The sequence below is a fragment of the Rhinoraja longicauda genome, chromosome 9 (assembly GCF_053455715.1).
Source record: "Rhinoraja longicauda isolate Sanriku21f chromosome 9, sRhiLon1.1, whole genome shotgun sequence".
NCBI classification, from domain to species: Eukaryota; Metazoa; Chordata; class Chondrichthyes; order Rajiformes; family Arhynchobatidae; genus Rhinoraja; species Rhinoraja longicauda.
In genome coordinates this window covers 62,969,582-62,993,886 of record NC_135961.1, presented here as the reverse complement: position 1 = coordinate 62,993,886, position 24,305 = coordinate 62,969,582, and the positions used below count along the sequence as shown (strand labels likewise).

The following is a 24,305-nucleotide window of genomic DNA, read 5'->3' as shown; positions in this document are numbered from 1 at the left end:
TAATGGCAGCTGGAGTCAGGAATAGAAATCAGCTGTTTTTAAATTGTTTTACAGGTGACCTTGGCCAGGGATGTCCGTACGACAAGGACATCATGGAACATACCGACAATTAGTTTAGCTTAGTTTAGTTAGCTGAGAGACACAGTGCGGAAACAGATCCTTCGGCCCTCCGAGTCCGCACCAACCAGCACATCAGCACTATCCTACACACACTTGGGACAATCTATACTTATCACCAAGTATACAAACCCAAGCCAATTAACCTACAAACCTGCACGTCTTTGGAGTGTGGGAGAAAACCGAAGATCTCGGAGAAATCGTATAAGATTATATCGAAACGTATAAGTTTCGAAAGATCTTATCGAAACGTATAAGATTATTAAGGGGTTGGACAGGTTAGAGGCAGGAAACATGTTCCCAATGTTGGGGAAGTCCAGAACAAGGGGCCACAGTTTAAGAATAAGGGGTAGGCCATTTAGAACGGAGATGAGGAAAAACTTTTTCAGTCAGAGAGTTGTGAATCTGTGGAATTCTCTGCCTCAGAGGGCAGTGGAGGCCAATTCTCTGAATGCATTCAAGAGAGAGCTAGATAGAGCTCTTAAGGATAGCGGAGTCAGGGGGTATGGGGAGAAGGCAGGAACGGGGTACTGATTGAGAATGATCAGCCATGATCACATTGAATGGCGGTGCTGGCTCGAAGGGCCGAATGGCCTCCTCCTGCACCTATTGTCTATTGTCTATTGTCTATAAATCCCGCGCAGGTCACGGGGAGAACATGCAAACTCCGTACGGACAGCGCCCGTAGTCGGGATCGAACCCGGGTCCCTGGCGCTGCAAGCGCTGTAAGGCAGCGACTCTACCGCTGCGCCACCGTGGCCGCCCCAGGAATTGTTTCGGAAGTGGCCTCATCACTGAGGTAAGCTTGAGGAACTTAGAACATGGAACAGTACAGCACAGGAACTGGCCCTTCAGCCCACGAGGTCTGTGCTGAACATGATGCCAAGAGCAAAGATAGCCACAAAGTGCTGGAGTAACTCAGCGGGTCAGGCAGCATCTCTGGAGAGAAAGGATGGGCAACATTTTGGATCGGGACCTTTCTTCAGACTGTTGCCAAGTCCAACTCTTAACTGCCTACACATAATCCATATCCCTCCACTCCCTACAAATTCATGTTTTTAGTTTAGTTTGGAGATACAGCATGAAAACAGGCCGTGTGGCCCACCGAATCCACGCCGACCAGCGATCCCCACACACTAACACTATCCTACGCACACTAGGGACAATTTGAACATTTATAACAAGACTGAAAGATACCGAATAGAAACAGGCCCTTCGGCCCACTATGTCTGTGCCGAACATGATGCCTAGCTGAATTGATCTCATCTGCCTGCACAGGATCCATGTCCCTCCATTCCCTGCACTTTCATATGCCTATCTAAAAGCCTCTGAAACGCCACTATCGTATCTACCTCCACCACCATCCCTGGCAGCGCTTCCCGGGTAGGGATGCCAACTATCTCACTCCCAAATAAGGGACATGGTGACGTCACCGCCCTGCGCCCCACGTGACCTCTCCCAGCCAGCGGCCACGTGCTCCCGCTCCACCAATGGTGGCTGCCCGGGCTGGGAGGCAGGTTGCTAAGCAACCTCCGTTAGGCGGGGCCCAGACCTCCGGGCCTATTACTGTCCGGGCCTACACTGTCCGGACCTACAGTGCCCGGGCCTACACTGACTGGACCTACACTGTCTGGACCTACACTGTCCGGGCCTACACAGTCCGGACCTACAGTGCCCGGGCCTACACTGTCCGGACCTACACTGTCTGGGCCTACACTGTCCGGACCTACAGTGCCCAGGCCTACACTGACTGGACATACACTGTCCGGGCCTACACTGTCCGGACCTACACTGTCCGGACCTACACTGTCCGGACCTACAGTGCCCAGGCCTACACTGACTGGACCTACACTGACTGGACCTACACTGACTAGACCTACACTGTCCGGGTCTACACTGTCCGGGTCTACACTGTCCGGGTCTACACTGTCCGGGTCTACACTGTCCGGGTCTACACTGACTGGACCTACACTGTCCGGGTCTACACTGTCCGGGTCTACACTGTCCGGGTCTACACTGTCCGGGTCTACAGCGCCCCTCAGGCCTAATACAGGACACGGGCGGTCCCGTGCGGACAAACCAATTTAGCCTAAAATACGGGATGTCCCAGCTAATACGTGACATTTGGCAACCTTAGTCCCAGGCCTCCACCGCTCAACGAGTCAAAAAACTTGCCCCACACATCTCCATTAAACGTTCCCCCTCCCGCCCTACAGCTGTGCCCTCTTGCGTTGGATATTTCCACCCTGAACAAACATCATGAGGAGATCATGAGACACACGTCTCAAAATATTTTGCTTCCGCTTATTTCCATTGCAAATTATAATCAAACGTTAGCACCACAGTGGTGATTATACCTGTCAACTTCAATCACCATTCAAGCCGGCACGAATAGATTTATCAGCATTCACAACCTCTCCAAGAGATCTCTCCGTTTAACCAACATTTTAATACCAGCGCAGGCGGGTCAACAACGAAGGGCGGTCACGGCGGCGCAGCGGTAGAGTTGCTGCCTTACAGCGAATGCAGCGCCGGAGACCCGGGTTCGATCCCAACTACGGGCGCTGCCTGTACGGAGTTTGTACGTTCTCCCCCGTGACCTGCGTGGGTTTTCTCCGAGATCTTCGGTTTCCTCCCACACTCCAAAGACGCACAGGTTTGTAGGTTAATTGGCTTGGTATAAATGTAAAAATTGTCCCCAGTGTGTGTACGATAGTGTTAGTGTGCGGGGATGTAAAGGTGATGTTTCGGGTTTCTGCACCCTATCAGAGTTACTTCTCAGTTCACCTCCAGTTAATTTTCCCCGCTGCCTCTCAGGGAACAACAGGTCCACTCTCTGCAATCTTCACTCTACTTTCCTCTTGTTAAACTGAAAGAACCAATAGACAATAGGTGCAGGAGGAGGCCATTTGGCCCTTCGAGCCAGCACCGCCATTCAATGTGATCATGGCTGATCATTCTCAATCAGTACCCCGTTCCTGCCTTCTCTCCATACCCCCCTGCCTCTGCTATCCTTAAGAGCTCTATCTAGCTCTCTCTTGAATGCAGTCAGAGAATTGGCCTCCATTGCCTTCTGAGGCAGAGAATTCCACAGATTCACAACTCTCAGACTGAAAAAGTTTTTCCTCATCTCAGTTCTAAATGGCCTACCCCTTATTCTTGAACTGTGGCCCTTTGTTCTGGACTCCCCCAACATTGGGAAGATGTTTCCTGCCTCTAACGTGTCAAACCCCTTAATAATCTTATACGTTTCGATAAGATCTCCTCTCATCCTTCTAAATTCCAGTGTATACAAGCCTCGTCGCTCCAGTCTTTCAACATATGACAGTCCCGCCATTCCGGGAATTAACCTAGTAAACCTACGCTGCACGCCCTCAATAGCAAGAATATCCTTCCTCAAGTTTGGAGACCAAAACTGCACACAGTACTCCAGGTGCGGTTGAAGGCACGTGGATAGGAAAGGCACATGGATAGGAAAGGTCAGAGGGAGATGTGCGAGGATCGCTTGTCGGTGTGGACTCGGTTAGGCCGATGGGCCTGTTTCCGCGTTGTATCTCTAAACCGAATTAAACGCGGGCAAATGGGACTAGCTTAGTCAGCATGGATGAGTTGGGCCGAAGGGCCTGTTTCTGTGCTCTACGATTCTACGACAACCAAACTGATTCAAACACGCACACCCTGATTAGCTGGACAACAGTTGTGGGTGATAGAAGTTTTCTCTTTTCCCCCATCGCGTTCATTAGTAATAGGAGCAGAATTCGGCCATTTAGCCCATTGAGGTCTATCACGCCATTCAATCATGGCTGATCTATCTTTCCCTCTCAACCCCATTTCCCTCCCTTCTCCCCGTAATGCCTGACACCCGAACTAAACAACAACCTGCCTTAAGCTGATTAGTCAAACTCTGCCTTAAAAATACCCAATGACTTGCCCTCCACCACCGCCTGTGGCAATGCATCCCACAGATTCACCACCCTCGAGCCAAAATTCCCCCTCATCTCCTTCCTGAAGGTACATCCAATGATACGTTATCATGAGCTACAAATTATGTTGTCAATCTCAAACCATGAGTTTAATCCAACTGGAGAAACACCACTGTTGCTCACAGAGTCATAGAGTGTGGAAGCAGGCCCTTCGGCCCAACTTGCCCACGCTGACCAACATGTCCCATCTACACTAGTCCCACTTGTGAGCGTTTAGCCCATATCCCTCTAAACCTGTCCTATCCATGTACCTGTCTAATTGCTTCTTAAACGTCGGGATAGTCCCAGCCTCAACTACCTCCTCTGGCAGCTTGTTCCATGCACCCACCCCCCTCTGTGTGAAAAAGTTACCTCTCGGATTCCTATTAAATCTTTCCCCCTTCACCTTAAACCTATGTCCTCTGGTCCTCGATTCCCCTACTCTTGGCAAGATGCTCTGTGCGTCTACCCGATCTGTTCCTCTGATGATTCTGTACACCTCTATGAGATCACCCCTCATCCTCCTGCGCTCCAAGGAATAGAGACCCAGCCTACTCGACCTCTCCCTGTAGCCCAGACCCTCGAGTCCAGGCAACATCCTCGTAAATCTTCTCGACACCCCTTTCCAGCTTGACACCACCTTTCCTATAACATGGTGTCCAGAACTGAACGCAATACTCTAAATGCGGCCTCACCAATGTCTTTCAAACGGTGACAACCTCATCTACCTGTGACACGACTTATAAACCACTAGCTGTTGTTTGTCATTATTAGCTGCGTGTTGTTATCATGTCATGTCCTTATGTACACGCATCCAGACCATGTGACCATAAGACATCGGAGCAGAATTAGGCCATTCTGCCCATCGATTCTGCTACACCTCACGCTGCCTTGGCTAGGCCAGCAGCATAATCAAGGACCAGTCTCACCCCGGCCACTCCCTCTTCTCCCCTCTCCCATCAGGCAAAAGGTACAGAAGTGTGAAAACGCACACCTCCAGATTCAGGGGCAGTTTCTTCCCAACTGTTATCAGGCAACTGAACCATCCTACCACAACCAGAGAGCAGTGCTGAACTACTATCTGCCTCTTTGGTGACCCTCAGACTATCCTTAATCTGGCTTTACCTTGCACTGAACGTTATTCCCTTATCATGTATCTGTACACTGTCAATGGATCGATTGTAATCGTGTATTGTCTATCCACTGACTGGATAGCGCGCAATAAAAGCTTTTCACTGTACCTCGGTACACGTGACAATAAACAAAACTCAACAGTTAAACTGAAGAAGGGTATCGACTCGAAACATGATCAGTCTGAAGAAGGGTGCCGACCCTGAAACGTCACCCATTTCTTCTCTCCAGAGATGCTGCCTGTCCCACTGAGTTACTCCAGCATTTTGTGTCTACCTTCGGTTTAAACCAGCACCTGCAGTTCCTCCCTGCGCAGATGAACTGATCTGCCATTCGATCACGGCTGATCTATCTTTCCCTCTCAACCCCATCTTCTCTGCACCCCTTCCAACTTGACAACATCATCTTTTTTGCTTCCACAGTGACTAGAAATAAAACATAGAAACATAAGTATAGGAGTAGGCCCTTCGAGCCAGCACCGCCATTCAATATGATCATGGCTGATCATCCAGAATCAGTACCCCGTTCCTGCCTTCTTCCCATATCCCCTTGATTCCTTTAACCCTAAGAGCTAAATCTAACTCTCTCTTGAAAACATCCAGTGAATTGGCCTCCACTGCCTTCTGTGGCAGAGAACTCCATGGGTGGATTCACAACTCTCTGGGTGGAAACGTTTTTCCTCATCTCAGTCCTAAATGTCCGTCCCCTTTATTTCTTGAACTGTGTGACCCCTGGTTCTGGACTCCCCCAACATCGGGAACGTTTTTTCTGCATCTAGCCTGTCCAATCCCTTAATAATTTTATATGTTTCTACAAGAGCTAGATAGAGCTCTTAAGGATAGCGGAGTCAGGGGGTATGGGGAGAAGGCAGGAACGGGGTACTGACTGAGAATGATCCGCCATGATCACATTGAATGGCGATGCTGGCTCGAAGGGCCGAATAGCCTCCTCCTGCACCTATTGTCTATTGTCTATAAGATCCCCTCTCATCCTTCCAAATTCCGGCAAATTCCAAAGGGATCATTCCGAACCCATGTTTTAGCTCATGAGGAGCAACAATCTTCTGCAAGCAGTCATTTCTACAGCCATGCATACTGACAGCCACGGTTGCAATGTAATCATAATTAGACTCATCAGATTGCTTCCAGTTCTTTGGTACGCATCGGTGCTTTTACATTTGTGAAAGCACTTGACCATTTCAAGGCCAACACAGCATTAATCAGAACTAAATTTCCTTTGATAAGGTCCCACACAGGTGATTAGTGGGCAAAATTAGAGCACATGGTATTGGGGGGAGGGTGTTGACATGGACAGAGAATTGGTTGGCAGACAGGAGACAAAGAGTAGGAATGAACAGGTCCCTGTCAGAATGGCAGGCAATGGCGAGTGGAGGGCCGCAAGGCTCGGTGCTGGAAACGCACCTATTTACAATATACATTAACGATTTAGATGATGGAATTAAAAGCAACACTAGCAAGTTTGCAGATGACAAAAAGCTGGGTGGCAGTGTGAACTGCGAAGAGGGTGCTAGGAGGTTGCAGGGTGACTTGGACAGGTTGAGTGAGTGGGCAGATGCGTGGCAGATGCAGTATAATGTGGATAAATGTGAGGTTATCCACATTGGCGGCAAGAACAAGGAGACAGATTATTATCTCAATGGTGTCAGGTTAGGAAAAAGGGAAGTGCAACGAGACCTGGTTGTCCTTGTACACCAGTCACTGAAAGTAAGCGTGCATGTACAGCAGGCAGTGAAGAAAGCTAATGGCATGTTGGTCTTCATAACAAGAGGATTTGAGTATAGGAGTAAAGAGGTCCTTCTGCAGTTATATAAGGGCCTGGAGAGACCACATCTGGAGTATTGTATGCAGTTTTGGTTTCCTAATTTGAGGAAGGACATCTCTTGATATTGAGGCAGTGCAGCGTAGGTTCACGAGGTTAATCCCCGGGATGGTGGGACTGTCATATGAGGAAAGATTGGGAAGACTGAGCTTGTATTCACTGGAATTTAGAAGGATGAGATGGGATCTCATAGAAACGTATACAATTATAAAAGGACTGGACAAGCTGGATGCAGGAAAAATGTTCCCAATGTTGGGGGAGTCCAGAACCAGGGGCCACAGTGTTAGAATAAAGGGGAGGCCATTTAAAACTGAGGTGAGAAGAAACTTTTTCACCCAGAGAATTGTGAGGGCAGTGGCGGCCAATTCGCTGGATGAATTTAAAAGAGAGTTAGATTGAGCTCTGGGGGCTAGTGGAATCAAGGGATATGGGGAGAAGGCAGGCACGGGTTACTGACTGTGGATGATCAGCCATGATCACAATGAATGGCGCTGCTGGCTCGAAGGGCCAAATGGCCTCCTCCTGCACCTATTTTCTATGTTTCTGTGTTTCCAATCACAAAGATTCTTTCGTCGCAGCTAAATGCATAAGCGCATGTCCTTGAAGACAGACACAAAATGCTGGAGTAACTCAGCGGGTCAGGCAGCATCTCTGGAGAAAAAGGAGTATGTGGTTTCAGTTCTGGACCCTTCTTCAGTCTGAGGGGCAGGGGAGGGGGAAGGGTGAGGTATAGACTGTACTTAGGAGAAATGAGTGGAAGACATGCAAAAAGCAACAGTAATCAAGGAAATGTGGAGCTCACAATGGTCCATTGTTGGCTGTGGGCTAGGTGATAACGAGTTATTCAGACAGAGGAACTCAACAGGACGACAATGAAACTAGTACGACGATTATGGTGGTGGAGGGATGGAACGAGAGGCAAAGCAAGGGCTACTTGAAGTTAGAGAAGTCAATGTTCATACCGCTGGGGTGCAAGCTGCCCAAGCGAAATATGAGGGGCTGTTCCTCCAATTTGCGCTGGGCCTCACTATGACAGTGGAGGAGGCCCAGGACAGAAAGGTCAGTGTGGGAATGGGAGGGGGTGTTAAAGCGTTTGGTAACCGGGAGATCAGGTAGGTCCAGGCGGACTGAACGATGGTGTTCAGCAAAACGATCGCCGAACCTGCGCTTGGTCTCGTCGATATAGAGGGGTCCATCCTTGAAAGGCGCACCAGATTTATCCTGGATGCAGTGAGTTCCAAAGAGGCGTCTGACATGCAAACATGCATTGGTAGAGAGGGTTGGGCTGAGAATCATCTTGGGCTGAACAGTGGCATGTGTGCGGGGGAGTTACATAGAGCGGAGAGTGAGTGAAATCAGTTTGTGGCCCATGTTCTGCACAAAGACATGATTTCAAGATTCAAGATTTCAAGATCACTTTATTGCCACATGCACCAATTAAGGCACAGTAAAATTTGAGTTACTAAGTGAAAAGCAACAAGACACACAGCCACATAAAGTAAAATTTAACATAAACATCCACCACAGCAGATTCCACATTCCTCACTGTGATGGAAGGTAACTAAGTTCAATCAGCTTCCTCTTTGTTCACCCGCGGTTGGGGCTGTTGAACCGTCCGCGGTCGCCACTGCCGACTGTCTGCGGCCCTCGCGCCGGGGCGATCAAACTCCGGCGTCGGGACGGTTGAAACTATCTCCGCGGCGTGGAGCTCCCGAGTCGGCCTCTTCTTAAGAAACCGCAGGCTTCACGGCGTTAAAGCCCACAGGCCCCGCGGTCGGAGCTCTCCACAGTCGATCCTCGGCAAAGGGATCGCAAGCTCCGCGATGTTAAAGTCCGCGCCACGCCCGCGGCATGAAGCGCCGGGCCGGTCTCCAGGGAAGGCCGCCAACTCCTCGACGTTGGACCGCAGTGCGGACGGAGATACAATACGGAGAAAAATCGCATCTCCGTCGAGGTAAGAGATTGAAAAAAAGTTTCCCCCAACTCCCTCCCCGCCCCCACACCCCACCCCCACCTAAAACAAACCAAGGAACACTAAAACATACTGGTCAGCGCGGACACGGTTGGGCCAAAGAACCCGTTTCCTCGCTGTATTCAAGAGAGAGCTAGACAGAGCTCTTAATGATAGCGGAGTCAGGAGGTATGGGGAGAAGGCAGGAACGGGGTACTGATCGTGAATGATCAGCCATGATCACATTGAATGGCGGTGCTGGCTCGAAGGGCCGAATGGCCTCCTCCTGCACCTATTGTCTTGTCTATTGTCTATTGTATCTCTAAACTAAACCAAACTACACCCCCACTTTCGATTCCAGCAGTGGGTCTCTGCATTCACATTCTTTCAGAAGTGCAACTTCTAGAGCATAAACAGAATATCATACTTACGATTTGTGTAACAAGGTGTCCCTTGACCTGTTCTGGGCCATTAGGTTGGTTGCCAGGTTGAAGAGAGCATTGGTCCACTCCTGGGAAATCAATGAGAGAACAGTGACCTGGGTTGAAATGGACTGATAGTTATTAAGTGCATTTATTAACCCTAAGCTAATTTCAGTGTGTCCATCCAGCAGTATGAGTATTGACTTCTCTAACTTCAAATCACCCTTGCATCCCCTCTCTCTCCGTCCCTCCCCCACCCAAGTGGTTGTACTAGTTTCAAAGTCGTCTTGTTGAGTCTCATTGTCTGTAACTCATTTTCACCTAGCCCGCAGCTTAGCAATGGCCTGTTTCCTTTATCATCGTAACTTTTTTTTTGCATATCTTTCATTCATTTGTTCTATATCTCTCTATTTCACCCTCTATATCCTTCTCCCATGACTAGGGGGCACAGCTTTAAGGTGAGAGAGGGGGAGAGGCCAGGGGGCAACTCTCAGACACCTCCACCTACTTATCCTAGGACCATGACCCCACAGCCGAGCACCAGGCCTTAATAATATATTCCTTTATTCGTCCCACGCCGGGGAAATTTGCAGTGTTACAGCAGCAAAGTGACATTCACGTATATACTAAAACTCTCATTTGTTATCTTGTTTGTGACTGAACTTCAGCCAAAACGGTACACGGTAGCGCGACAATTTTAGGCCCACCTTACTCACCATTGTCACTTTAGTGATAATGCAAGTTGTTTTATTGAAATCGGTGTTATATTTTAAAAGTTATTCACATTGTTAAGTTTAAAAGGAGGGGAGGGGGAGGGGAGGAGGGAGGGAGGGGGGAAGGGGGGAGTGGGGCAGAAGGGAGAGGGGAGGGGGGGGTTGTGGAGAGAGGGGAGTGGGGGAGGACAGGGTGCTGCACCAATGCAGGAGAGGTTTGGGCCCAACGGGTCCACTTGGTCTAGTTATAAATAGAAATAATGACCAAGGATAAATTGTCATCGTTTAACTGTGTATTCCTTTACTGTTACTGTTGACTGGTCTGCTGGGAGCAGTGCTGGTTGTGCAGTCTCACAGCAGCGGGAAGGAAGGACCTCCTATATCTCTCCTTCACGCACTTGGGGTGAAGGAGTCTGTCACTGAAGGAGCTACTCAGTGCAGTGACAGTGACCTGCATGGGGTGGGAGTCGTTATCCAGCAGCGATGTTAGCTTTGCCATCATCCTCCTCTCTCCCACCGCCTGCACTGAGTCGAGGGGGCAACCCAGGACAGAGCTAATATCACACACCATGCCCGATTCCATGACTTCCCGCTCTCTGCCCCCGAAAATAAAAGACGTCAGTCTGAAGAAGGGTCTCGACCTGAAACTGTAACTTTAAGAACTGAGTAGCAGAATGGTGCGATTTGCGTCATGTGATATATTCAATATCTTATTTGTGAATATTTGTGAGTATGCACAGTGTACTTTTGTAAAATAAAGACGACCCACGCTGACAACAGCATGTACTGAACACCTGTGCTTTGTTTCTATCTACATGCGAAAGCCGTAATATCTTAGAACGATGTGTCACTCTATGACTCTCATAGTGGATGACTATATACTGTAATCATCTCAGCCCAGACCATCACACAAACCAACCTCCCTTCCATTGACTCCATCTACACCTCACGCTGCCTCGGCAAGGCCAGCAGCCCAGACCATCACACAAACCAACCTCCCTTCCATTGACTCCATCTGTACCTCGCGCTGCCTCGGCAAGGCCAGCAGCCCAGACCGTCACACAAACCAACCTCCCTTCTATTGACTCTATCTACACCACACGCTGCCTCGGCAAGGCCAGCAGCATAATCAAGGACCAGTCTCACCCCGGCCACTCCCTCTTCTCCCCTCTCCCATCGGGCAAAAAGTACAGAAGTGTGAAAACGCACACCTCCAGATTCAGGGACAGTTTCATCCCAGCTGTTATCAGGCAACTGAATCATCCTACCACAACCAGAGAGCAGTGCTGTCCACCTCATTGGTGACTCTCGGACTATCCTTGATTGGACTTTGCTAGATTTACCTGCTCTAAACGTTATTCCCTTATCATGTATCTGTACACTGTAAATGGGCTCGATTGTAATCATGTATTGTCTTTCCGCTGACTGGTTAGCGCGCAACAAAAGCTTTCACTGTACCTCGGTACACGTGACAACAAACTAAAAATCAGCTCCAAGCATGAAAAACCTATTCTTTCTGATGGCTGGTCCCTGAAATATTTATCGACAAAAAGCAAATGACTTTATTATTGCCAACACCAGGCTTGCTAACTTGATTAACAATGCACTAATGCAGTTCAATGAGTGTAGACCAAAGAGCATTGTATTTAATGCAATTGTTTAATTCCCCACTTCAACAGTTCGATTCAAACATTGACTGCATTCAATTTCCAAACTCGAAACGGCCCTACTCCATTTTGAAACGGCCCCCCTCCATTTTGAAACGGCCCCACTCCATTTTGAAACGGCCCCCCTCCATTTTGAAACGGCCCCACTCCATTTTGAAACGGTCCCCCTCCATTTTGAAACGGCCCCACTCCATTTTGAAACGGCCCCACTCCATTTTGAAACGGCCCCACTCCATTTTGAACTCCTGCCAACTTTACTCACAACGAATAATGCATAATTCAACAGTGCGGGCAGCCTGGTGGCGCGGCGGTAGAGTTGCTGCCTTACAGCGCCAGAGACCCGGGTTCGATCCTAACTACGGGGGCTGTCTGTATGGAGTTTGTATGTTCTCCCCGTGATCTGCGTGGGTTTTCTCCGAGATCTTCGAATTCTTCCCGCACTCCAAAGTCATTCAGGTTTGCAGGTTGATTGGCTTGGTATAAATGTAAAAATTGTCCCTAGTGTGTGTAGGATAGTGTTAGTGTGTGTAGGATAGTGTTAGTGTGCTGGTCGATGCGGACTCGGTGGGCTAAAGGGCCTGTTTCCACGCTGAATCTGTGAACTGAACTACACTGAAAATAAGTCTTATGAGTAGCTCTGTATCCACTCTGTCCAAGCCTACATAATGCATTCTTCAATCACACTAAAATCAAACTTAATTCAACTGAATAATAAAGCTGTAGCGTGATATAGCACAGACACAGACGCTAAAGTGCAACTTGTCCTTGCCAACCAAGATGCCCCATCTACGCTAGTCCCATTTGCCCGCGTTTGGCCCTTATCCCTCTGATTCTTTCCAATCCATGTACTTGTCCACACATCTTTTAAACGCTGTGAGAGTACCTGCTGCTCAAAATTTCTTATTATTTCATGTTTCACGTATCTTCTTGTGTTTTTATGACTGTTGGCAGACCAATGGGGCGGCACGGTGGCGCAGCGGTAGAGTCGCTGCCTCGCAGCGCCGGAGACCCGGGTTCCATCCTGACTACGGGGGCCGTCTGTACGGAGTTTGTACGTTCTCCCCGTGACCTGCGCGGGTTTTCTCCGAGATCTTCGGTTTCCTCCCACGCTCCAATGACGTACGGGTTTGTAGGTTAATTGGCTTGGTATACGTGTAAATTGTCCCTAGTTTGTGTTAATGTGTGGGGATCGCTGGTCGGCGCGGAAGGGTCTGTTTCCGCGCTGTGTCTCTAAAGTAAACTAAACTAAAATTTCCCTCCGGGGATAAATAAAGTTCGATCGCATCGTGTCATATCGTATCGCATCAGTACCTTAGCTACATCTTCTTGGAAGGCCATGAAGTTGAGATAGGAGATGTTGACCAAGTCGGGACCGTAGACGACCGTCACCATCCTGTTCTCCAGACGGCTTCCTTGATTCCCGACGTCCAACAGTTCCCGGAGCTTTGTGTCCTGGCAAAATAATTAAACATGGGTTTTAGTGCCACGCCTCACCTCTGTCGGTCTCAACCCCATATCAACAACAGAAAACGAGGAGGGACATCCATTAACAATCCTGCTGTATAACAAATTGTTCAGCCAACAATCACGCGAGGAATAGATCGGGTAAACGCACAGAGTCACAAAATGATGGACAAAATGCTGGAGTAACTCAGCCAAGTCAGTCAACATCTCTGGAGAAAAGGAACGGGTGATTTTTCAGGTCGGGACCCTTCTTCAGACCACCTTTTTTTTACAGCTCTCTCTCCTCCACTCCAATCAATCGAAAGAACGGTCCCAACCCAAAACACCACCTGCCCATTTTCTCCCCAGATGCTGCCTGACCCACTGAGTTACTCTAGCATTTTTGTGTTTTTTTGCTCAGGGTTCCAGCCTCTGCAGTTCCTCGCGGTCTCCTCCAAAACGTTGTGATCAACTCTGCAAGATGTTTAGTTACATGCTTTATTCGTTTGACTTTTTGTTAAAATCTCGACATTGCTATTTCTATAGGTGATGTTTCGGGTCGAAATCCTTCTCCGGACCCTTCAGTATTACATCGATCAAAAGCATTTAATTCGTCGCACTAAGCACAAAGATGTATTTGTTAAGACTCGTTTCGATTTCCCAAATGTCAGAAATCAGTCATTCCACCGTTATTCTTTAAGGTTTCAAGGTCTCAAGGTCAATTTATTGGTCACATGCACCAATTAATGTACAGTGAAATTTGAGTTACCGTACAGCCATACTAAGTGAAAAGCAACAAGACACACAGCCGTAAACATGACACACTACAGTAACATTTAACATAAACATCCACCACAGTGGATTCCACATTCCTCACTGTGATGGAAGGTAATAAAGTCCAATCAACTTCCTCATTGTTCACCCGCGGTCGGGGCTGTTGAACCGTCTGCAGTCGCCGCTGCCGACTGTCCGCGGCCCTCGCGTCGGGGCGATCGAGACTCCGGCGTCGGGACGGATTGAAACTCTCTCCGCGGCGTGGAGCTCCCGAGTGGGCCTCTTCTTACCAGAGACCACGGGCTTCACGGCGTTAAAGTTCACAGGCCCCGCGGTCGGAGCTCTCCACGGTCGATCCTCGGCAAAGGGATGGCAAGCTCCGCGATGTTAAAGTCCGTGCCGCGCCTGCGGCTCGAAGCGCCGGGCCGGTCTCCAAGGCCGCCAACTCCTCGACGTTAGGCCGCAGTGGGGACGGAGATACGACACGAGAAAAATCGCATCTCCGTCGCAGTAAGAGATTGAAAAAAAGTTTCCCCCAACTCCCCCCCTCCTCACCCCCCACCTCCACATAAAACAAACCAAGGAACACTAAAACATACTTTTAACACAACGATAAAATAACAAAAACAGAAGAAAGGACAGGCAGACACTGTGGGGCAGCAACTCTACCACTGCACCACAGTGCCATCGTTTGCTGCTTAACTGCAACACATCCATCCAATATAGGGCACTCAGAATCCCACCTCTGCTCTCAGGGATGGAGGTGCTAACATTCATGTATTTTCCACTTCTTTGGGACACCACCTGTGTGCTTAACTGCTTAGCTTCGTTTAGTTTCAGTTATAGAGATACAGCATTGAAACAGGCCCCTTCGGCCCACCGAGTCCGCACCGACCAGCGTGGGTTTTCTCCGGGTGCTCCAGTTTCCTCCCACATCCCAAAGAGGCGCGGGTCTGTCGGTTAATTTTCCCCCTGTCAAAATTGTCCCCCCCCCCCCACCAGTGTGTGGGGAGTGGATGGGAAAGCGGGATAACGCGGAAGGCGAGCGAACGCGGGCGATCGATGGTGGGCATGTTCTCGGTGGGCCGAAGGGCCTGTTTCCGCGCAGTCACCTCTAAAGAACGAAAATCCAAACCATCAGAGACAAAAGCCAAGGAGATTCTCAAGGGTCGACACAAGACGCTGGAGTAACTCAGCGGGTCAGGCAGCATCACTGGAGAGAAGGAATGGGTGACGTCACCCATTCCTTCTCTCCAGAGATGCTGCCTGACCCGCTGAGTTACTCCAGCATCTTGTGTCTACCTTCGATTTAAACCAGCATCTGCAGTTTTTTGTCCTACTCAGGGAGATTCTCTAAGTCGGCTGAGCCTCTCTGAGATGTGACACGGCAGACGATGAAGGCTTGCCATGTGTAAAATTGTAAATTGAAGTGGTGTGTGGAGCAGAAAGATGATGAGATGTAATCTTCCACATCGCCTGCCATTCCGAGCGGATCCGAGTAAATAGCATCGTAAATTAATATTTTTTACTTCATGAAAACATCTTTTCCGCCAGTCTCTGTTCTTATGATTCTTTTTTTTTTGGGGGTGACATTCGATTGATGCTGCACAGACAATCTCGCTGGTTCCACCAAGATGGCAGCACAGAACGAACGCCACAGGAGATCCTTCTTCCCTGTGGCTATCAAACTGAACAACTCCTCCCCCTTCTGTCGTGGGGTAGACTGACTCCACCCCCCAATCTTTGCACATCCCCCAATCCTTTAATCTCATGTCTCGCGTATCTTGTTGTTGTTTATGACTGTTGTTGGCAGACAAATCTCCCTCCTGGGATAAATAACGTTCTAGCGTATCGCATCGCATCCCGAGATGCTGCCTGCCCCGCTGAGTTACTCCAGCATTTTGCGTCCGTCTTCAGTGCAAAAACAGCACCTGCAGTTCCTTCCGACACACTGCCCTTCTGTCAGGGTACGTTTGGTGAAAGATCGAGGCAGGAAAATAAAATTGGGCTCGCTGGTCAGATGTGAACGGAGGGGAGCAACACATCAGAGGACATTTCACTGCAGGTTCCCATCACACCAAAGCTCGGGCATTTCAGAAACGTTCAGAGCGAATCAATGCATCAAACGGTATCTATTTATACCCCAACAAATAACACAATCTCAATTCAATTCAAGAAGGATTTCAGACGCATTATGGACACAGCCTTGGGGGGACCCATCAGATAATCCAGCTCGGATAGCTTTCATTAAAGCCAGGACCAGTTTTGAAATGTTATTGTGGGCATAATTATTTTTATTTTTCTCGACATTTGCCCTTGTGCACTGATTCAACTTTCTATCGAATGCAATTAGTGATCAACACCAACAAAAAATGCAAACCTGAAATATCTATCATTTCACAAAATGCTGGAGTAACTCAGCAGGACATAATATCTATTATGTTAGAGGCTCTAACGTAATATCTATTATGTTACAGGCTCGGTAGCTTAGGATACATACATGAGACATCGACAGAAATAATAGGATGACTTAAAATAGGATGGTTCTTCTCTTCAAGATGATGTGACCAGACCAGCATGTTGTATTATTTTTTCTATTCAAGAATTGATAAGTGATAGGAGCAGAATTAGGCCATTCGGCCCACCGTCTACTCGGAATCAAGGGATGTGGGGAGAAGGCAGGTGCGGGTTACTGATTGTGGACGATCAGCCATGATCACAATGAATGGCGGTGCTGGCTCCAAGGGCCAAATGCACCTATTTTTCTATGTTTCTATGCACCTACTTTCTATGTTTCTATGTTTCTACTCTGCCATTTAATCACGGCCTATATATCTTTCTCTCTCAAGGCACGTTAGAGGTGGGAAACATGTTCCCAATGTTGGGGGAGTCCAGAACAAGGGGCCATAGTTTAAGAATAAGGGGTAGGCCATTTAGAACTGAGATGAGGAAAAACTTTTTCAGCCAGAGAGTTGTGAATCTGTGGAATTCTCTGCCTCAGAAGGCAGTGGAGGCCAATTCCCTGAATGCATTCAAGAGAGAGCTAGATAGAGCTCTTAAGGATAGCGGAGTCAGGGGGTATGGAGAGAAGGCAGGAACGGGGTACTGATTGAGAATGATCAGCCATGATCACATTGAATGGCGGTGCTGGCTCGAAGGGCCGAATGGCCTCCTCCTGCACCTATTGTCTATTGTCTATAATCCCATTCTCCTGCTTTCACTCCATAACCCGTAACACCTGTACCAATCAAGAGTCTATCAATCTCTGCCTTGAAAATACCCACTGACTTGGTCTCCACAGCCATCTGTTGCAATGAACACTGTCGCTGGAGTCACAGAGTGACACAGCGTGGAAACAGGTCCATCAGCTCAACTTGCCCACGCTGGCCAACATGTCCCATCTAAACTAGATCCACCTGCCTGCATTTAACCCGTATCCCTCCAAACCTGTCCTATCCATGTACCTGTCCAATTGTTTCTTAAACGTTGCAATAGTCTCTGCCTCAACTACCTCCTCTGGCGGCTCGTTTCACCCTTTGTGTGAAAAAACGTTGCCCCTCAGATTCCTGTAAAATCTTTCCCCCTTCACCTTGAACCTGTGTCCTCTGGTCCTCGATTCGCCTACTCTGTGTGTCTACCCGATCTTTTCCTCTCATGATTTCATGCACCTCTATAAGATTTATAACCTATGTCCTTGCTTTTTACTGTGCAGACAGTTTATTATTTTACAGATTTAGTGTAAATTCATCCCCCTTTTCCCATCATTTATTACACCCACTGGTGGTGCAGTGGTAGAGTAGCTGCCTTACAGCGCTTGTAGCGCCAGAGACCCGGGTTCGATCCCGACTACGGGTGCTGTCTGTCCGTTCTCCCCGTGACAGCGTGGGTTTTCTCCGAGATCTTCGGCTTCCTCCCACACTCCAAAGACGTACAAGTTTGTAGATTAATTGGCTTTGGTATCAGTAAATTGTCCCAAGTGTGTGCAGGATAGTGTTAGTGTGCGGGGAATCACCGTTCGGTACGGACTCGGTGGGCCGAAGGGCCTGGTTCCGTGCCGTATCTGTAAACTGCACTAAACTAAACTAAACATTATGTCCGTGGGTGCGGGGGGAGGAGAGGGGAAGTTTTGTTGCCTCCATCACAGTGAGGGGGTGTTTGGAGTCACTGTGATGGATGTTTGTGTTGGGGTCGGGTGTCCTGTGTTCTTTTCTTTTTTTGCTGTGTCTTGTGACTGCTGAAATTTCGTTCGGTGTTGTGCCGAGTGACAATAAAGTTTTGTTATGTTATGTTATGTTATGAGCATTATTCCAGAACCAGGAGTCCAGAACCAGGGGCCACAGTGTTAGAATAAAGGGGAGGCCATTTAAAACTGAGGTGAGAAAGGAACTTTTACACCCAGAGAGTTGTGAATTTGTGGAATTCGCTGCCACAGAGGGCAGTGGAGGCCAAAAGTCACTGGATGATTTTAAGAGAAATGAGTTAGATAGAGCTCTGGGGGCTAGTGGAATCAAGGGATATGGGGAGAAGTCGGGCACGAGTTACTGATTGTGGACGATCAGCCATGATCGCAATGAATGGCGGTGCTGGCTCGAAGGGCCGAATGGCCTCCTCCTGCACCTATTTTCTGTGCTTCTATGTTTCTATCATTTTCACCATTGAAAACGGAACAATGTACTGCACCACAACAATGTCTCGAACACCATAATTAGGGCTGTTGGGTGATGAAGATAATTAAGCTCAATTAATCACGCAATCATAAAAATGTATTTGCGAGGTAGTTGTAATTTTAATTGCATTGTAACGATAACATAATTGCACAATTTAAGATCTACAGCAAATGGAACAGCTTGGAAAAAGAGGCTGGAAAGGAGATGAATAATTTGATGGAGTGGGGAAAAAGATGGGGGGGGGGGGGTGGGATGTGTGAACTGGGCGATAGGGAGTGGAGACAAAGGGCGGGAATCGTGGAGAGTGGACAGATATTGAGGCCGAGGGGGTGTAGAAACATGTTCCCATATCGAAACATGTTCGAAACATATAAGATTATTAAGGGGTTGGACACGTTAGAGGCAGGAAACATGTTCCCAATGTTGGGGGAGTCCGGAACCAGGGGCCACAGTTTAAGAATAAGAGGTAGGTCATTTAGAGCGGAGATGAGGAAAAACTTTTTCAGTCAGAGAGTTGTGATTCTGTGGAATTCTCTGCCTCAGAAGGCAGTGGAGGCCAATTCTCTGAATGCATTCAAGAGAGAGCTAGATAGAGCTCTTAAGGATAGCAGAGTCAGGGGGTATGGGGAGAAGGCAGGAACGGGGTACTGATTGAGAATGATCAGCCATGATCACATTGAATGGCGGTGCTGGCTCGAAGGGCCGAATGGCCTACTCCTGCACCTATTGTCTATTGTCTATTGTAGAGAATACGGAGGTGTGGAGAAGGGAAATGGAATTATAGGGAGTGAGGCTTTATAGGGCACTGGTCAGACCGCATCTCATCAGTTCATAAGCTGATGGGAGCAGAATTAGGCCATTCGGCCCATCAGGTCTGCTCCGCCATTCAACCATGGCTGATCAATCTCTCCCTCTCAACCCCATTCCCCTGCCTTCTCCCCCCCCATAACCCCTGAACATCCGTGCTCATCAAGAATCTATTCATCTTAAAAATATCCATTGAAACAGAGAAACATAGAAAAAATGGGTGCAGGAGTAGGCCGTTCGGCCCTTCGAGCCAGCACCGCCATTCAATATGATCATGGCTGATCATCTAATATCAGTATTTATTTCACAAAATGCTGGAGTAACTCAGCGGGTCAGGCAGCATCTCAGGAGAGAAGGAATGGGTGACGTTTCGGGTCGAGACCCTTCTTCAGACTGAAGAAGGGTCTCGACCCGAAACGTCACCCATTCCTTCTCTCCTGAGATGCTGCCTGACCCGCTGAGTTACTCCAGCATTTTGTGAAATAAATACCTTCGATTTGTACCAGCATCTGCAGTTATTTTCTTACACCATCTAATATCAATAACCTGTTCCTGCTTTCTCCCCCACATCCCTTGATTGCTTTAGCCCAAAGAGCTCTATCTAGCTCTCTCTTGAAAACATCCAGTGAATTGGCCTCCGCTGCCTTCTGTGGCAGAGAATTCCACAGATTCACAACTCTCTGACGTAAGAAATTCCTCCTCATCTCCTTCTAGAAGGAATCTTCCTTTTATTCTGAGTCTATGGCCCCTGATCCAGACTCCCCCACCAGTGGAAACATCCTCTCCACATCCACTCTATCCAGGCCGCTCACTATTCGGTAAGTTTCAATGAGCAGTTTTGTGAGCAGTTTTGGGCATCATATCTGAGGACGGATGTGCTGGCTTTGGAGAGGGTCCAGATGAGGTTTACGAGAAACCGCCTAGCGTATACGATAGAACTAGTGTGAAAGTGTGATCGATGGTCGGTGCGGACTGGGTGGGCCAAAGGTAGGGGTGCCAACTATCTCACTCCCAAATAAGGGACAATGTGACGTCACCGCCCCGCACACCACATGACCTCACCCAGCCAGCGGCCACGTGCTCCCACTCCACCAATGGCGGCCGCCTGGGCCGGGAGGCGGGTTGCTACGTAACCTCTGTTAGGCGGCGCCCGGGCCTCCGGGCCTACACTGTCCAGACCTGCGGCCTACAGCTCCCCCGAGCCTAATACGGGACAAGGGCGGTCCCGTACAGGACAAACCAATTTAGCCCAAAATACGGGATGTCCCGGCTAATACGGGACAGTTGGCAACTCTAGCCCTAGGGCCTGTTTCCGCGCTGCATCTCTTAAATGATCAAGACTCTGGAAATGTCTTCAGTCCCAGTTGGTAGCCTCATTCTGTGACACCCAGAAGTATGGTATTATCTCCACCTTAATAACAGCGATCAACAATAGCAGATGAAAATAAAGTCTTTAAGTGAAACTGATCATTAAATATCTGCAAGAATAGTTAAAGGCTTAGCTCGCAAGATTTGTTCTTGAAGTGAATGGCGTTAAACACAATGCAAGTGGCAAGCAAATGAAAATAGACCAACTCTCACTTTTCTCCACAGTTTGCAGTGTGATTAGTTCAGTTTAGTTTAGTTTAGTTTGGTTTCCCTCAGAGAATCTGCATCCCCTACTTCCAAATATCCGGCCTAAACACCAAGCCGTTTGTTTTTCTCTCGCTTCGTTTAGTTTAAATGTTTTCAAGAGAGAGTTAGATTTAGCTCTTAGGGCTAAAGGAATCAAGGGGTACGGGGAGAAAGCAGGAATGGGGTACTGATTGTGGATGATCGGCCATGATCATATTGAATGGCGGTGCTGGCTCGAAGGGCCGAAGGGCCGAATGGCCTACTCCTGCACCTATTTTTCTATGTTTCCATGTTCTACGTTTCTATGTTTGGAGATACAGCGTGGAAACGGGCCCCTCAGCCCACCGAGTCCGCACCCGGGATCGAACCCGGGTCTCTGGCACTGTACGGCAGCAGTCCTACCACTGCGCCACCGTGCCGCCCGATGTATGTCCCATAGAACATGTCTCCAAAGCAAATATTATTAACCAAATCCAATGGTGACCCAGTGATCGACCTCCTGGGTGCTCATGCCATCTTTGTGATGTGATATTCCTTGGAGACCTGAGGTTAGGGTTAGGGGACGGGTTGGCATGTGTCATAGAATCATACAGCACGGAAACAGGCCCTTCGGCCCAACTTGCCCATGCCGACGAAGATGCCCCATCTACACAAGGTGAACATCCAGGGAATGGACATCGGGAGGGTGGACTCTTATAAGTACCTGGGTATTTACCTTAACAATAAACCTGACTGGACCGAAAATATCAATGCAATGGACAATAGACAATAGGTGCAGGAGTAGGCCATTCGGCCCTTTGAGCCAGCACCGCCATTCAATGTGATCATGGCTGATCATTCTCAATCAGTATCCCCTTCCTGCCTTCTCCCCATACCCCCTGACTCCGCTATCCTTAAGAGCTCTATCTAGCTCTCTCTTGAATGCATTCAGAGAATTGGCCTCCACTGCCTTCTGAGGCAGAGAATTCCACAGATTCACAAGTTTTTCCTCATCTCCGTTCTAAATGGCCTACCCCTTATTCTTAAACTGTGGCCCCTGGTTCTGGACTCCCCCAACATTGGGAACATGTTTCCTGCCTCTAACGTGTCCAACCCCTTAATAATCTTATACGTTTCGATAAGATCCCCTCTCATCCTTCTAAATTCCAGTGTATACAAGCCTAGTCGCTCCAGTCTTTCAACATATGACAGTCCCGCCATTCCGGGAATTCACCTAGTAATGCACTGTAGAAAAAGGGCCAGAGCAGACTTTACCTGCTGAGGAGACTCAGGTCCTTTGGAGTGCAGGGGACACTCCTAAGGACCTTCTACAACACGGTGGTGGCATCGGCCATTTTCTATGCAGTGGTCTGCTGGAGCAGCAGCATCTCAGCGGCGGAGGGGAAGAGACTCTACAAGCTGGTCAGGAAGGCCAGCTCTGTCCTGGGTTGCCCCCTCGACTCAGTGCAGGTGGTGGGAGAGAGGAGGGTGATGGCAAAGCTAACATCGCCGCTGGACAACGACTCCCACCCCATGCAGGACACAGTCACTGCACTGAGTAGCTCCTTCAGTGACGGACTCCTTCACCCCGAGTGCGTGAAGGAGAGATATCGGAGGTCCTTCCTTCCCGCTGCTGTGAGACTGCACAACCAGCACTGCTCCCAGCAGACGAGTCAACAGTAACAGTAAAGGAAAAACACAGTAAATGATGACAATTATCCTTGTCTTTATTCTTATTTACAATGAATGTCTCTTGCTATCCACTTTGCTGCCGTAACACTGCAAATTTCCCCGGTGTGGGACAAATAAAGGAATATCTATAATACTAAAACTCTCGTTTGTTATCTTGTTTGTGACTGAACTTCTGCCAAAACGGTACACGATAGAGCGACAATTTTAGGCCCACCTGACTCACCGTCATCACTTTAGTGATAATGCAAGCAGTTTTATTGAAATCGGTCTTATATTTTTTAAGTTATTCACATTTTAAAGTTTAAAAGGAGGGGAGGGGAGGAGGGTGGAGGGAGGGGGGAGTGGGGGAGAAGGGAGAGGGGAGTTGAGGAGAGAGGGGAGTGGGGGAGGACAGGGCGCTGCACCAATGCAGGAGAGGTTTGGGCCCAACGGGTCCACTTGGTCTAGTAAAGGAATAAAAAAGTCCCACCTGCCCACATTTGGCCCATTTCCCTCTAAACCTTTCCTCTCCATGTAACCTGTCCAAATTTCTTATAAAAATGGTTGTAGTACCTGCCTCAATGACCTCCCCTGGCAGCTTGTTCCATACACCCACTGGCCTCTGGTGATAAAAGTGCCCCCTCACAGGTTCCTATTAAGTCTTTTGCCTCTCACCCGACACCCATGACCTCTGGTTCCCGATTCCCCAACTCTGAGTAAAAGACTGCATTTTTCCCGATCTGTACCCTTCAAGATCTTCTACACCTCTAAACGATCACCCCTCACCTTCCTGTATCCCAAGGAATAAAGTCCTAGTCTGCCCAACCTCTCCCTAGAGCTCAGGCCCTCTAGTCCCTCCAGTTGATCCTTTTTCCTTCCCACATCCCAAAGACGAGTAGGTTTGTAGGTTAATTGGCCTCTGTAAATTGCCCCTGGTATTTCGGGGGTGGATGAGAAATTGGGATGACATAAAATCAATGTTTCCACAAAATGCTGGAGTAACTCAGCAGGTCAGGTAGCATCTCAGGAGAGAAGGAATGGGTGACGTTTTGGGTCGAGACCCTTCTTCATACTGATGTCATGGGGGGCGGGACAAAGGAAGGATATAGGTGGAGACAGGAAGATAGAGGGATATCTGGGAAGGGGGAGGAGAAGAGAGGGACAGAGGAACTATCTAAAGTTGGAGAAGTCGATTAATGTTCAGTTTAGTTTAGTTCAGATGCAGCAAGGAAACAGGCCCTTTGGCCCACCGAGTCCGTGCCGACCAGCGATCCCCACATATGAACACGGCCCTACACACACTAGGGACAATTTACATCTATATCAAAGCCAATCAACCCACAGACCCGTATGTCTTTGGAGCGTGGGAGGAAACCGAAGATCTCGGAGAAAACCCATGTGGGTCACGGGGAGAGCGTACAAACTCCATACAGACAGCACCCGTAGTCAGGATCGATCACGGGTCTCTGGCGCTGGAAGCGCTGTAAGGCAGCAACTCTACCGCTGCGCCACCGTGCCGCTCGCTTGATTGTTCTTCTTCGCTAGAGG

The 24,305-nt window shown here is 48.7% G+C and overlaps 1 protein-coding gene across 1 annotated transcript in view; it reads right to left on the bottom strand.

Annotated features, from left to right (window-relative positions):
- plcb1 (phospholipase C beta 1) overlaps positions 1-24,305 on the bottom strand; it is a 641,072-nt gene that overhangs the window by 238,641 nt on the left and 378,126 nt on the right. The window contains exons 4-5 of the mRNA XM_078405993.1: positions 13,114-13,254; positions 9,432-9,511 (exon numbers count right to left, since the gene is read on the bottom strand). Coding sequence (XP_078262119.1) covers positions 9,432-9,511; positions 13,114-13,254 — 221 coding nt within the window. The remainder of the gene's footprint in view (positions 1-9,431; positions 9,512-13,113; positions 13,255-24,305) is intronic.